The following is a 16,140-nucleotide window of genomic DNA, read 5'->3' on the forward strand; positions in this document are numbered from 1 at the left end:
AGCAGCAAAATGTTGGGTCTTGTTTGTGTAGCCAGTTTGTTAGTCTATGTCTTTTTATTGGGGAGTTGAGTCCATTGATATTAAGAGATATTTTAGACAAAGGATAAAAAATGAGTTTAGAACAGAAACAGAGATTCTTTTCCTGTTATATTTTGCTCAAGATATTTTCCCCCAAATTAATTGAGAACCATGATGTTGAGACCTCAAAACAGGGCGACTGAGCACAGAGGGACAGGGAGGAAAGGACTGCAACTTGCTCCCAGGGACTGGAGAAAATTAAAAAATAAAAAGAAAATAAAAAAGAAGGTTGGAATCCGTCAGTCTTCTGTGCTAATAATCCTCGCCTTCGTCCTCCTCTCCTTCCTCCCCTTCATCCTCATCGTCATCTTCTTCACCTTCATCCTCATCTCCTTCTTCATCAATATCTTCCAACCCCTCCTCCTCTTCGTCATCGTCATCATCATCTTCTGCCTCTCCTTCTTCATCATCCATGTCGGGAACCAGATAGTACTGCAAGGGATTTGGCCAAATGTCATCTTTGATGACCTCTCCTAACTCGTCAGCACCTGCATCAGAATGGTCAGTAAACCAGGTAAAGAAGCTCTCTGGCTCTTCGTGCTGCCTCTTCCTGCTGGCCTTATTCTGCGTTTGACTTGAGCGTTTTGTCAAATCCTTTCCAGATTTCCATTTGATTTCGGTGGACTTTGAAGACGGGTCACCACTCTCATTCAGATGAAATTCTTTGGAGAGAACTTTATTTTCAAAGTAAGGATTTTCATCAAAATAAAAATCTATTCTGTAACCTGATTTAATGTCTTCAAATTCTGTCACTTCAACTCTGGTCAAATAATGCAGAGCCTCCTCGTCCTCCTCCCCAAGCAGTGCAGACACTTGTGGATGGTTGAAAAATGTTGTTACCCAAAAATTTGGGATTTTGGCGATCAATTCTGACCTCTTCTGAAAAAATGGTTGGCGGAGTTTGTTATATTTTTCTTCTACTTTCAAAGTTTCCTCACTGGCTTGTTCATTAAGTCTGTCTATTTCATTTTGTACTTCATCAATATGTTCAATTGCTTCTTGGTGTTCTTTTTCTCCCTTCGGCAGGCCGGGAGAGGCCGACTTGTCCTCCAGCTTCGGGGCAGCAGCCGGTCTGGGTTTCTTGGGCTGAGGCAGGATCGCAGATTGCCGCTTCGAGGCCATGGCGCGAGGGAGGTGACCAGGAGACAGAGCCCTGATGTTCACAGCAGGAAGAAACTCACAGGAACTCCAGCTCTTACTTTTACCAGGTGATAACCTCAGGACATCTGAGCTTCGGTTCCCCTGTCTACAGATTGAGGTGATGACAGGCTCTACCTTAGGAAGAACTCTCAGAAAGACAACATGAGCTTATCTATCCAAACACAGTATAGACATTGGATATGTTCAATTATACTAGTTATTACTGTTTTGCATAATTTAAAACTATTTTATATTATTTACTTCATGTGAATGAGTTTTTGCATATATATATATATTTTTTGACATTTCCCACGTCTGAGCCCAGTGCCTGAGGATATCAGTTCAAGAAGGCATTAGAGACCTTGGAACTGGAGCTACACATAATCATGTGCCACCATGTGAGTGCTGGGAACTAAACTCAAGTCCTTTACAAAAGTAACAAACACTCCTTACTGCTGTGCCATCTCGCCAGCCACTTATTTTCCATATCTTTTATGCGTTAAAAGTCTAAGAATAGTTTCTATTTAGCTGCCTTACTATGTTGTAGTAAAATATAATCTCTATTTTTTTATGTCCCCTAAAGCATCCCAAGGGAAAATACTCAGCCAGTGCTATTAGGAAAATGCTGAAATGGTAATGTGTTAATTTGTACCTCACAATAGCTTTCATGTTAGAGGAAACTCATTGGCAATACTTACTCATGTTTACATATGTAGTTTCATGTAATAGTATGTATAAATCTATTAGCTGGTAGATTCACTATATCTGAACCATGAAAGTTTGAATTACAACCCCAAGTATGTAGGTTAACCTCGAGGAAGATCTGTCAGAAGCCAAGAATCTATCCCTAGGATGCTGCAATGATACTCAAGTTAATCCAGCCATGTGATCTTTGGATCTTTATAGCCATTTTTATAGACAGTGATTATATCTTAAGAGGAAAACATTTCTTTGCTGTGTTCTATTCCATCTCATTGTAGTATTTAAAAAACACCCATTGTCACCACCTCCTGTCACCTGTCATTAATGCCTCCATCAAAGTACCTTTTTCTCAAAACTTAAAGATGAAAACATATTTCTAATACAAGCCATTTCTCTCCATTCTCTTTTGTGAATCTGTTGGCCTCCCTCATACTCAAAGGCCTCCACTTGATGTTATGAAACAGGCAGCTTTCAGTTTAAATTATCAAAAATCCACATACTGTCACATTTGAGAAAATTCGTAAGAAAGAAGTCTTCTGTATCTAATTTCTTCTTAACTTTAAATTATGTTTTTTTTTTTAAATCATCCTGAATAAGGTAACCCAAATCCGAAATACAGATATGTATCTATTCACTTACATGCAGCAATGTAATACAAGGGTCTCCCTGGGAAGGAGAAATAGATTTATGGGTAACTGGGGGAGGATGGAGATGAAAGAGGAGTGATTAGGTTGGAGGGGTAGAAGGAGGGAGTACACGGGGAGGTGGCTAGAATTAAGGGGCAACTGGGTAGAGTGGAACCCTAGTTCAGTGGAAACTTCTTGGTGTCTATGAAGGTGATCCTAATGAGGACTCTTGGCAATGGGGAATATGGAGTCTCAACTGGCCATCTCTTACAGCCAGGCAAGGCTTGCAGCAGTGGGTCTGGGTGCCATTCAATTTAGTTGTTAGCCAAGGGGGGCCCATGGAAATCTCCAAGCAACCAAAGCTGATGCTAACACAAAGGGTTGCTCTCAAGAATTGACAACTACGCCCCTGCTGAGAACAGCCTCCACACAACTAATTGCACACGGAGAAGTGGAGCTCGTGCCTCCATGGAGCCTTGATCCCTACTTTCTAGTCTCCTTGATGTAGGAAGAAGGTACTCTGCAGGCTACTGCAAAAGAAACAAGGACACCAACCCAGACACAAAACCTTTGACCCATAGTCTGTCCTGCCTGCAAAATATGCCAGGACAATGGTGACAAAGAACGTGTGAGAGTAGCCAACCAATGCCTGGCTGGACTTAAAGCCCACACCATGAGAAGGAATCCAGACCTCACACTGTCAGTGTAGAGACTAGAAAGCCCAGAGACCTGGGTAAAACCAAACATAACGGGTCAAAAACAAAAACAATAGAATAATCCCTAATGAAAGTCTGCTATACTTATCGTTCAGTGCCTTATCCAGCCATCACCAGAGAGGTTTTCTCTGGCAGCAGATGAGAACAGATGCAGAGACCCAGAGCCAGACATTATGTAGACAGAGAGTCTAAACTGGAGGTCTCCACCGAATCCCTCCCCTTAGAGCTCAGGGAATCCCTCAGAAGAGCTGAAAAGATTTTAAGAGCCAGAGGAGAACATGCCCCTCAGAATCAACTAAGCAAGGCACATGAACTGAGACTAACACAGCAAGGACAGGGCCTACAGGGGCCTATACCATGTCCTCTACATATATATTATAGCTATTAGCTTAGAATTTTTATGGGACTCTTTACTGTAAGAATAAGTATGACTTCCCTGCTCTCAGGATTCTTTCCCCCTTTTTGGGCTGCCATGTTCAACTTCAATACTTTTTGCTTCATTTTATTATATAAAATAATGTTGTTGTTGTCATTGTTGTTTTAACTTAACAGATACAAGAATCAACAGCAGACCTTGTTAATATGGGTTCTTGGTCCTACAAGCAGCCCAGAAGCTGCTGTTTGCTTGACAGTGCAAATAAATCTTCTAACACATTGCCCAGGGCCACATGCTTTCACAAACTTGCCTTGGGAAAACAGTATCATCTGATGGATACTTTCTGGTGCTATTTTAAATTATAATAATGCATTTATCATCCAAAGTTCATATTCATCTGTCTCCACAGCTAGCTTACACATGCTGCAATTGGTACTAGACTCCATACCTCTCTCCTCACATGGATTCCTCTGGACTCTCCAGCTGTGTTGGTACGGTGACCATTGGTCCTGTTATCCAAGGTGAAGCCCTGGAAATTCCCTTCCACAGCTTCATCTCCCTCTCCTTCAGCAGCCTGTACCCACCAACTTTGACTCCTAAGTTCATCTCTGATATTCTCTGCATCTCTATGAGATTACATCACTCCAGGCCCATTTTATTGCATCTAACTTTATGAAATCTCACCTGGTTTCCAACTGCTCTCGAACTCTTCAAACACATGTTTCCACCAATGTCAGTGTGATCTCTCTTATAATATGGGCACATGGATTATTTAACCTGCATATCTCTGAGGCCAAATCAGAAGTCTAGAGATTGGTGCTGACATCTAGGGTCTGCCTACTCTGAATCTCATTTTCCTAATTACATACACCACTGTCCAAAGACCTATAGCTACAACTATGCCTTTTGCATGCACATACCAAGCTGCCATCTTAATTTTTCTTTCTTGGGCCAAACATCCTTTCCAACAAGGCTAGAAAAATCTCCATCTCATTCAGAATCATATCTAAACCTCTCTGCAAAACCTTTGGTAAAAATTAAAAGACAAGTTAAACAGTGAATTTGGTTTCCTTAGAGGTGAACGATTAGAGAAGATTCCGTGAGAACTATGAGAAAAGGTCTTTAAGAAAGTCATGTGATTTCTTTGTTGCTAAAAGCACAGGGAAAAAAAAATTAATGACCAAAACCAAACCAGGAGAACAAGGTACAGAAATATGATCCCCATGTACACTAGTTACTTTTCTATTCCTGTGATAAAACTCCATAACCAAGGCAAGCTATAAGTGAAAGGATTTATTTGGGCTTATGGTCTCAGAGGAGTAAGAGTCTGTCATGGTGGGGAAGCCTGAAGCAAGCAAACATGGCAGCTAGAGCTGAAGTTGAGAGCTCATTTCTTGAACCACAAGCAGAAAACAGAGAGACTGGACTAGAAATGGTAGCAGTCTTTAAACTCTCAAAACCCACTTCAAATGGTACATCTCTACCAACAAGGCCATACCTCCTAAATCTCCCCAAACAGTGCTACCAACTAGGGACCAATTAAATGCCAGAGAGCATGGGAAACATCCCATTTAAACCACTGCACTAAGGAATATGGAAAGTGAATTTCTATAAAAAGGCTTTTCTTTATATATACTACACAGTAATTAGGATTAGACTCAGACTTTTTTGTAGACAGCCAGAAAACTGGACAAAATATAAGAAATAGCTGTGTTTCAGACATCAGACAACTGGCAACAGAGGACTATAATTCCCTTGAATCTGGATTGCCCTGGTTTTCTGACTAGAGGAATCCTGGCTTATATAAGAGGAAAGGCAATTCCAAGCAAGCAGAGCACAGGGATCTAATGAGTAAAGTAGACGTACATTAGGGTGTGGGGACACAGCTGGGATTTGTGGAGGAGAAAGAGGGAGGAGAGACTGTGAGCAAGATGTCATCATTAAATAACCCATGGGCCCACTGATCAGACTAATGGGCTTGTCTGTAGAGTTCTTCCCAAGAATCAACAACCATTATCAGAACTATAACCCCAGTGATTTGCAGAGCACGTAAAGAACATCCATGAGACATCTGCATTCTAACTAGCCACATAGGGTACACTGTGCTAAGCATCACAATCAGATTAAGGGTATCATGACAACTGGTCATATGACATATATTATCCTAAAGCTGTCCTGATAAAACATAAATTATCTTAAAATATTTATTTTTAGTTATGTGCAAATATGTATGTCCATGTGCAAGTGTGTCTTTACAAGTGACTTTAGTATTCACAGAGGCCAGAGGGGATGTCAGATTCCCCTAGAACTGGAGTCACAGGTCACACATGTTAGAAACTAAACTCTAGTCTTTGCAAAAGCAAAACAAGGATAGACAATGACTCATTTTATTTGGCACGGTAGGATTTCATTAATCAGCCCTGGCTAGCCTAGAACTCACTCTGTAGACCAGGTTGCCCTTGAATTCACATAAAACTGCTTGTCTCTGCTTCCCAAGTACTGAACTTAAAGGCATCTACCACTACCATCCCACCCAATTTTTTAAACTTCATTTTAAGCTAGTCATACTGTCATATGCCTGTAATTCCAACTATGCAGAAGGCTAAGGCCCGAACATGTGAGCTCAGAAGTTCAGGGCTAGCCTGGTTAAAATAGTAGGGCCCTATCTTTAACTAACGAATTAATTAAAATACTTCTGACAAATAATCTTAATCTGAATCAAACCTATAAGTAATATAAAATATAACCATCAGTTATTCCAGGGAGTAATGCTGTAAAGGATTTGATAAGCTCTAGAGACATAATGATGTAAAAATATTAGTCTCACTTTGAAACAAGGAAATTTAATTCATAATTAGGAAAATTACAAATAAGTTGAAATAAACTTCAATAGTAAAAAATGATAAATTAGTGGACAACCATGTTAACATGATGGTAATAAATGAGTTTAGCTACTTTTTTAAAACTAAATGTATGAATATATGACTAATAAAAGCATATTTTTTCCTCTGCCCCCAATAATACTCTACCATAACCAATACTGAAGAGTTCTGGAACCCTGTGAACTATGGGGACTACTCCCCATAATCAAGTGGGCAATAATTAATAACAATAATCTTGTTAGCTACTTCCTTAAAGGGGGCAGAGACAGAAGTAAAAAAAGAGACTGACATGGTGGAGACAAAGAGGAGACAGACAGACAGACAGACAGAGAAAGAAAGGAACTGTAGAATTTAAATCTATTGACTTTTTTTTTCTTTTTGTTTTTTGGTGTTGTTGGTTTTTTTTGGTTTTTTGTTTGTTTGATTGTTTTTGTTTTTGGTTTTTTGGTTTTTTGGGACAAGGTTTTTCTGTATAGCCCTGGCTGTCCTGGATCTCACTTTGTAGACCAAGATAGTCTCGAACTCAGAAATCTGCCTGCCTCTGCCTCCCGAGTGCTGGGATTAAAGGCGTGCGACACCATGCCCGGCTGACCTTTTTTGTTTGTTTGTTTGTTTGTTTGTTTGTTTTTAAGAATCCCTAATATACATGTTGACACAGACATAGTTCTAGACCCTCTGCTACGCACACTCCAGTGTAGTCTGCTTGACAGGCCAAGAAGCATGGAAGCACTCACGAGGCAAAGAGTTTCAGAGAAACTCACCTCCTGGAACCTTGGCGTTCTCATAACCCATATACTCAAACCCTATGCCCTAGTTAGTCTGGTGTATGGATCCACATGCTCTCTTTTAGTATTATTTTATTATAAGTGCCTTTTAAGATTGAATTCTGACATAGCTAAGTCTTCGCCAATGTTCCAATGTCTCAGAAAATCCTTGAAGCCGACAAACTTGGAACTCAGTAGGAATTCAGTAAGAAGGTTATCTATTCAGTAACATTCAAATTTACTTCTAGTAGAGACAGTGAAACTAATTAGGCATTACAAAGAATGGAGAGGGAATAGCTCAGGGCTGGTCTGCAAAGTGTTTACTTGGGACTGTAGCCAGTCTTACCCAAACAAGGGAATACACAATGGCCTAGCTAATAGGTGGGTTTACCATGTAAAAGTTAGGGAATCCCACTGAGGCAGGAATCTTCATTACAGCCAGGTATAGCAGGCTACATTGCATATTAGAAGCAAGTTGGTGAATTCTTCTGACAAATGAAGATTCTTAAAAGGACAGCCAAGTTACACTCATACAAGAATTTATCAAGGCCTAGGAAATAGGGGGGGTTGTGGTACTGCATTATTCATGAGAAGTTCTGCTAGAGCAGAACCCCCTGGTGCTAGCTTTCATAAGTCTCAAAGGAGTTGCACAAATTGTGACTAGGGTGTGAAATCCTTAGCTGTCATTAGCTGACCCTAGGCAGGACAGTTTTATCTTTACTGTAAATATTACCTGGTTCCTGTAAGTCCTTTTGAAGTCATTCCTTTGTTTTGTGTCAATGTACTTTGCCTGCCATGACATCTTACCCCCTTTATTGTCTGTATTATATAAGACTGGTGTTCACTTTGTGACAATACATTCAGATTCTTCACAACCTCTTGTGTTGATTTTGTCTGTCATTCAACAACTCCTTGTCCACCTGTAACCAGAGAACCATTCTATGCAGACAGGGATCAAAAAGGGTCTGCAGCAACCCTCAGTGAAAATAGTTCCTCTTAGGATGTCCTCACAAAATGCTCAGGTTCTAGAACAATAAAAAAAGTCTTAGCTGTGCTTGCCTTCTTAGCATTCATTAGGAAACATCCAGAAGTGGAATTACTGTGTGTGAGCAAACTTAATCTTAGAAGAAATTGCCACATAATTTTCCAGAGAGGTTGGATAAGGATATGTTTAAGAAACTCATCAGAATTTTAGTTTGTGTACATTTGTGCCAAAATGTAGTATTGTCCTGACTTTTAAATTGTAGCCTTTCTCTTTGGATGTCCCACTATGGCATGCTATTATTTTAATATGAAGATTGTTTTTGAGAATCTTTTCCTGTGTTTCTTGGCTATTTTCTGGTATTCTTTTGTGAAGTGTATAAGATTTTACCTTTGACAAAATTGAGTTATCCTTTTATTGTTCATTTGTATGAGATATCTCTCTTACCCATACTTTTGATGAGCTGCCTACAAATCAAGATTTTTATCACCCCTGCTTAGGCTTAGGGAAACATATCTTTAATTTAGGGTAAGGGATGTTACACAAGCAGAGGTGGACAGATGCTTGGGATGAGGTATGAGGGAGGGGCACAGCCCTTCTATGTGTGAACCTTTTTTTCTGCAACCTTCATACATTCAACTATAATATAGCCCCCTGAGCCCTGGCCTTCTGTGGTTTTATGGAAATGCTGTTCTATAGCTACACTTGCTAGCAGACAGAGTGCAGTAATCTGCCAAGCTTGTCTGTTCAGATTTTTCTTGACCTCTGTTCTAGTTCTCTTTATGTTGTTTTGATAAAACATCCCGACCAAAAGCAACGTAAAGGAGGAAATGGATTGTTCAATCTACAAGAACAGACTACAAGCTGTCATTGCAGGGATGTCACAAAGACAGGAGCTAGAGACAACTGACTGCATCATGGCTACAGTCAAAAGCAGAGAGAAGTAAGTTGCCTACTTACTTACTCTCAGCCACCTCCCTCCACTAATATACAGCCAAGATCTCTACCCAGGAAATGGCTTCATCCACAATAAGTTGGGTCAATTAACCATTAAGACACTTCCTCACAGACATACTACTGGCCAGACTGGTATAGTCAATCTCTCAATTAAGACTCCCTTCTCAAGGGATTTTTGTGTTAGGTTGACAGATAAAACATCACAGCCACCCTGTACACTGCTCCTTCCTCTGGGGCAAGGGTCAGGTGCACTTCTAAAATGGAGGTCTTATCATCAGAGAATGTTTTTATACCCAGGTCCGAGATAGAAAAGTAGGGGCTAATTAGAGTATAGTTTTAGTTTCTCTGACCCACTTTGGGGTTTTCATGGCCTTCTTTGGGAAATAAAATGAAAAGGGGGAGGAAGGAGGGGAGAAATAGAGAGAGGATGGTGAGGGGAGAAAGGACAGGAACAGAGAAAGAGAGAGAAAAAGAGAAAGAGATACACACACACACACACACACACACACTTTCTGAGACCTCCTTTTAAGGTCAAAAGCATCCAAACATTACCCTCATCACTAAGGCTATGGATGTAATGAGTCGGGAGCCATGGATGAGAACCAAAGCAAACCAAAAAAAGCAAAAGGAAAACATTTACCAGATGACACCATGAAAACAAAGAAAAGATAATGAAGTCAATTTCTTCAGATACAAAACACAGTCTGAAGCAAGAACCAGTTTAGATGCATAAACAAAACATTAGACACATCAGCTGAGCATATTATGAGCTGGAAGCCCCACTAAACAACATCCAAGATGAAGCCCAAAAGAGAAGTGAACACATAAAAGGAGACTGAGTGATCTATGAGAGCCGTGGTGTAACCAAAGCCACACAAAGAAGGAAGAGAGCAGAATGTGACAAAAGTGGTTTTGAATGACTAATTCTTCAGAATCTTTTGATAATTATAAATGCATATGTTCAAGAAGCAGAAACAAACCAACCAGGATAAGCACAAGGAAATAATGCAAAAGATGCATAGTCAAAGGAACCCAGTGGAAGAACAGGAGAATATCAATGTTTGTGAAAGAAAAAAGATGAACTGCATCTATTTAAAAAGGAAAAGAAAGGCCAGAATTTATCACTTCAACACTATAAAAGCCCAGAGTTCAGTAGAATGCCATTTCATATGCTTAAATATGATCATACCACTGAGCTAAAATTGTATAGACAGAGAAACTATATTTCAAAAATAAAAATATTTCTCAGGAAAATAAAAATCAGAAAAGAGCCCTAAAGGAAACTCCCAGGCAAAGGGTACAAGAAGACAACAGGTGGACACTTGGAACCATGCCTGTCTTAGTCAGGGTTTCTATTCCTGCACAAACATCATGACCAAGAAGCAAGTTGGGGAGGAAAGGATTTATTCAGCTTATACTTCCATACTGCTGTTTATCACCAAGGAAGACAGGACTGGAACTCAAGCAGGTCAGGAAACAGGAGCTGATGCAGAAATAATGGAGGGATGTTCCTTACTGGCTTGCTTCCCCTGCCTTGCTCAGCTTGCTTTCTTATAGAACCCAAGACTACCAGCCCAGAGATGGTACCACCCACAAGGGGCCCTCCCCAACTTGATCACTAATTGAGAAAATGCCTTACAGCTGGGTGTCATGGAGGCATTTCCTCAACTGAAGCTCCTTTCTCAGTGATAACTCCAGCCTGTGTCAAGTTGACACATAAAACCAGCCAGTACAATTGATCCCTTGTCAACTTGACACACAAACACATCACTAGTAAACCTCAACCCTTAGTTCTTATTCATTCCCAAGATCTTAAGTAACTTTAAGAGTCCCACAGTCTTTACATATTAAAAGTTCAATCCTTTAAAAATATCCAATATCCTTTAAAATTTAAAGTACTTTAAAGTTCAAAGTCTCTTAATTATGAGCTTAACTTCCTTCAAGAGGGAACAATATCAGGACACAGTCACAATCAAAAGCAAAAATCAATCTCCAACCATCCAATGTCTGGGATCCAACTCAAGATCTTCTGGGCTCCTCCAAGGGCTTGGGTCACTTCTCCAGTCATACCCTTTGTAGCACACACATTGTCTTCTAGGTTCCAGCCACCTGTACTCCACTGCTGCTGCTGTTCTTGGTGGTCATCTCATGGTACTGGCATCTCCAAAATGCTGCTGTCTTTCACTGTAACTTGGCTTCAACAATAGCCTCTCATAGGCTCTCTTCATGGTGCCAAGCCTCAACTCCTTTGCATGAACCCTTTAGTCCTGGACCATCAATTGCAACTGAGGCTACACCTTCACCAATGGCCTTCCATGGCCTCTCACAGTGCCGAGCCTCAACTGTTCTGCATGACCCCTTCATGCCTTCAAAACCAGTATCACCTGGGTAACTCTTACACATTACCAAGTCCAGCCACAGCACAAGGTACAACCTTGGCTATCTCTGGAACACAGCCTCTGTGCTCTCAGAAAACACTTCCCAGAAGATGTCACCTCAATGATGCTGGTCTCTTCTTAATCACTGCTAATTTCTTAGCTCCAGCTAACCAGCATCAATAGTCCCAGTAATGCAAAGGTTTTGCGTTAGTAGTTCTGGTATCTTGTTAATCACAGCTGATTCTTCAGCCCCAGATAACCAGAACCACAGAATCTTCATAATCAAAATAGCAACGGCCCTGAAAAGAGTCTTTAATCTTCCCTCTGAAATTTCACAAGCCAGGCCTCCATCTTCTGCACTGTTCTCAACATTATCTTCCAAGCTCCTATACAACATCCCACAGAGCTCCTAACACTGAATGGATCTTCTAGCCCAAAGTTCCATAGTCCTTTCACAGTCCTCCCCAAAACATGGTTAGGTTGTCACAGGAATACCCCACTATGCTGGTACCAATTTGTCTTAGTCAGGGCTTCTATTCCTGCACAAACATCATGACCAAGAAGCACTTGGGGAGGAAAGGGTTTATTCAGCTTATTCTTCCACATTGCTGTTCATCACCAAGGAAGTCAGGACAGGAACTCAAGTGGGTCAGAAAGCAGGAGCTGATGCAGAAGCCATGAAGGGATGTTCCTTACTGGCTGGCTTCCCCTGGCTTGCTCAGCCTGCTCTCTTATAGAACCCAAGACTGCCAGCCCAGAGATGGTCCCACCCACAAGGGGCCTTTCCCTCTTGATCACTAATTGAGAAAATGCCCCACAGCTGAATCTCATGGAGGCATTTCCCCAACTGAAGCTCCTTTCTCTGTGATAACTCCAGCCTGTGTCAAGTTGACACATAAAACCAGCCAGTACAGTGCCATAGAAGGTAGGATGTCAGAAATGAGAAACATTCAAACAACCATAAATAATGTCTTCCCATTCTAAAGTTAATCTTTAAAGGATGACCCACTACTTAAAGGCAAAAAATAAAGTTATTAAAACTGTAAGTTCAAACACATGACAGAACTAAAATGTATGTCAAACACAGTTGAAACTAGAACATAGCATAAGTCACCTCTGTGACATGAAATGACCCAAAACATTTGAAGGCAGTACGAGTTGAAAAGAACACTTGGTGTAACTTAAAATAAAAAGCACATATAGAATACCAATGGAATGCTACAAATAACCAATCAAAAATAAAGGAAGAAGAAAAAAGCATCAAGGCATAGAATATAGAATATAGAATGTAGAATGTAGAATGTAGAATGTAGAATGTAGAAGCCTAGTTATGATTACATTAAATGTGAAGCATTCCAACTAAATGGGATATTGTTCTATTAACTATGAACAAACACCCAATCAGATACTGTCTAAGCATTTACTTAAAAAATAGTTAATAAGTAAGATGGTGGAAATATGTATAGCATAAGCACTAATTGTTATGGGCTAGGTATTTGTCTCCTCTCAAATTCACTTATTTGTATCCTAACTCCCAAAGTGATGGTGTGAGGTGAGTTTCAAGAGGCAACTAGAGTATGAAAGTAGAGTCCTGATAAGTAAGTGAAATGTCCTTATAAACATAGCCTGAGAGAGTTTCCTCTTTACCCCACCACACCGAGATTACCCTGAAAAGTTCTGAGTGCTGGGAGTAGACCCTCTACACAAACCACGACACTCAACTTCTGCCTCCTAAGGGATAAGAAATGAGTTTCTGTGGATTATACATCTCTCCATCCATGGTCCTTTACCACAGCATCTTTGACAGACTGACACTAGGATAAGGAAAGTTGTGGTGTCTCTATTCATAATGGGTACAGAAGGGTTTATTTGGTAAAACCATCCTGAAGCAAGAATGACTTCTATAGCATTTAGCAGAACCAAGTCATTCAGCAGGCACCTCAGCCCTAACCTCAAACAGATCTAACTAGAGAGGCTCACTGTCAATGAAGAAAATAACTGGTCTAAAAGCATAAGTGCACAAATCCACTATTATATGTGTAGATATTTAACCCTGTCCTCTCAGTATCTTCAAGAACAGAGGCCAGACACCTCTAAATGAAATCTGTATCAAGCAGCTTAGCATGCTGACATGTGTAGACCATTGACCAGACAACAGCAAAATGCATGTTCTTTTAATAAGTGCCTGTGGAAAATTTACCAATAGTAGAGACTATGAGGAAATATCTGATATTTTTAATTACATAAATTACATTTAGAAGAAATAAAATCCTAAAGATTATATCATCTGATCACCAATAAATAAAATTAATATTCAAAGAGAAAAATAATTCTAAAAAACTAATTTCAAATTATATAAAAATTAAACAGGCCTAGAAACAAAGAAAGAAAAACCTGAACAAGAATATTCTTAATTAATAAAGCCAAAACTATTAGATATATGGAATCCAATTGAAATGTGACATTTATTGAAGCCTTAAATGTTTAACTGGAATGGAACAAAAATCTTATACATTATGATATTTAAGACAGATATCTTATACATTAAAATAACAAGTATAAATAAGAGATAATAAAAATTTCAAAATCAATGAAATAGAAAATAAACAAATAAGAATATTAGGGCTAATAAAATATACAAAAATAGCTCAAAGATTGGGGATATACTTACTGTGTACTGGAGTCAACAGGAATTCATATTCATATGCAGATTGTTAGACTTGATCTCGAGGATTTCTGGATCACCAGGTCCAAAGTGGGGTCTGCTGATTCTCATTTCTAATAAGCCATATGATTATAAGGCCTCTGTAAATTGTATTTATAGAATCAGAAAGCTAAACTAATCATGAAAATGGCCAATATGAGGAATAAAAATGAGACTACCTCTTAAGTCTTGTAAATATTAAAAAGAAGGAATGTTCACCATTATGTTTTGAATCTGTTATGTCCTCCACAATCTAATTGTGTGACTATCTTATCCTCAGATAGTGGCGCTATGTGGAGACACTGAGCAACCTTTGGAACCTAGAGCCTGGACGTCTGAATAGGCCAGAAAGGGAACCATGAAGGTTATAACCAAGATTTGCTTTGCTTTCCTTCTGCTTCTTGACTTTCTGAGATGTTCCTCTTCCATGGACTCTCAAATCTACCCACAGCCCCTCACTGGTGATCCCTTCCTCCCATGATGCACTGGAACAGTTCAGTCCTTGTCTGCTCTGGTATTAGGTCACAGTGGTGAGAAAAGTAGCTAGCACAATAGTGGAGGAAGGAAACTTCATTAAAGGAGACTAACATCCTCTGGCATCAAACCTAGAGAAACACATTATAAGAAAATAGCAAGGAACAGAGATGGCTCAGTAGTCAAGAGCATGTACTGCTGTTCCTGAGAATCGGAGTTTGATTCTCAGCAGCCATATTAGGCAGCTCATAAAGAAAATAAAAATAAATGTTAAAATGAAAAAAAACTAGGCCATCTTCCTTCTGAGCCCAGCGGAGGCCGCTAAGGGCTCCAGAGTGCTCTCCATGCTGCAGGACCTCGGGATCACGGGTGAGTGGAACGCAACGTCAGCTCCAAAGAATTGCAGAGGGTCTTGTGCCAGCAGGAACAGGGACAAAGGAACCCAGCCTGACCAGAGTTTGGGATCCACTCAGGTCGGGTCCAGCCCCACCATCTTCTGCATGAACCCAGCCAAGGGCATCTAGGGCACCAGAGAACTCTCCACATCGCAGGACCCCTAGCACACCCAGGACCTCCTGATCACCTGAGAGTTCGTGGGCAATAGAAGCAACAGAGCTTCTTGGTCAGGGTCCCGATGGGCCTTTATCCTCAGCCAGGCGGCAGAGCTGAGACCCAGACCCCTGGGCACATCCCTTGCCAGAGGAAATTCAGCCTACAGGGAGAGTTCTGACCCCAGAACTCAGGAGGTGGATCAGAGCTCCACATTGCTGGACACCTGCCCTGAAAGAGAAGAGCTTACCTGCAGAGAGTGCCCTGACCACTGGAACTCAGGAAAGAGTTGGACTCTCAGGAGTGCTGACAGAGGCTAAAAGAATCACAGGAGGATCAAGCTCTAACCAGAGACAGCTTGAACATTAACAACAGAGATATCCAGATGGCAAAAGGCTAACGTAAGAATCTTACTAACAGAAACCAAAAACACTGGGCATCATCAGAACCCAGTACGCCCACCACAACAAGTCCTGGATACCCCAACACACCTGAAAAGCAAGACACGGATTTAAAATCATATCGCATAATGGTGGTAGAAAATTTTAAGAAGGGCATTAATAATTCACTTAAAGAAATACAGGAGAACACTGCTAAACAGGTAGAAGCCCTTAAAGAGGAAGCACAAAAATTCCTCAAGGAATACTGCTAAACAAGTAGAAGCCCTTAAAGAGGAAACACAAAAATCCCTCAAGGAATTACAGGAGAACACTGCTAAACAGGTAGAAGTCCTTAAAGAACTACAGGCAAACACTGCTAAACAGGTAGAAGAAACACAAAAATCCCTTAAAAGATTACAGGAAAACACAACC

General features: G+C 40.4%; 2 protein-coding genes across 2 annotated transcripts in view; both read right to left on the minus strand.

Annotated features, from left to right (window-relative positions):
* Positions 1-14,406, minus strand: part of Pid1 (phosphotyrosine interaction domain containing 1) — a 287,502-nt gene extending 273,096 nt beyond the window's left edge. The window contains exon 1 of the mRNA XM_029477050.1: positions 14,273-14,406. The gene's annotated coding sequence lies outside the window, so the exon portion shown is untranslated. The remainder of the gene's footprint in view (positions 1-14,272) is intronic.
* LOC110298524 (protein SET-like) lies at positions 155-1,226 on the minus strand. Its single transcript, XM_021167830.2, has one exon. The coding sequence runs from the start codon at positions 1,198-1,200 to the stop codon at positions 331-333; it is 870 nt and encodes a 289-aa protein (XP_021023489.1). The 5' UTR covers positions 1,201-1,226; the 3' UTR covers positions 155-330.
* Positions 14,407-16,140: the final 1,734 nt, after the last annotated feature.

Source organism: Mus caroli, chromosome 1, assembly GCF_900094665.2.
Source record: "Mus caroli chromosome 1, CAROLI_EIJ_v1.1, whole genome shotgun sequence".
Classification (NCBI taxonomy): domain Eukaryota; kingdom Metazoa; phylum Chordata; class Mammalia; order Rodentia; family Muridae; genus Mus; species Mus caroli.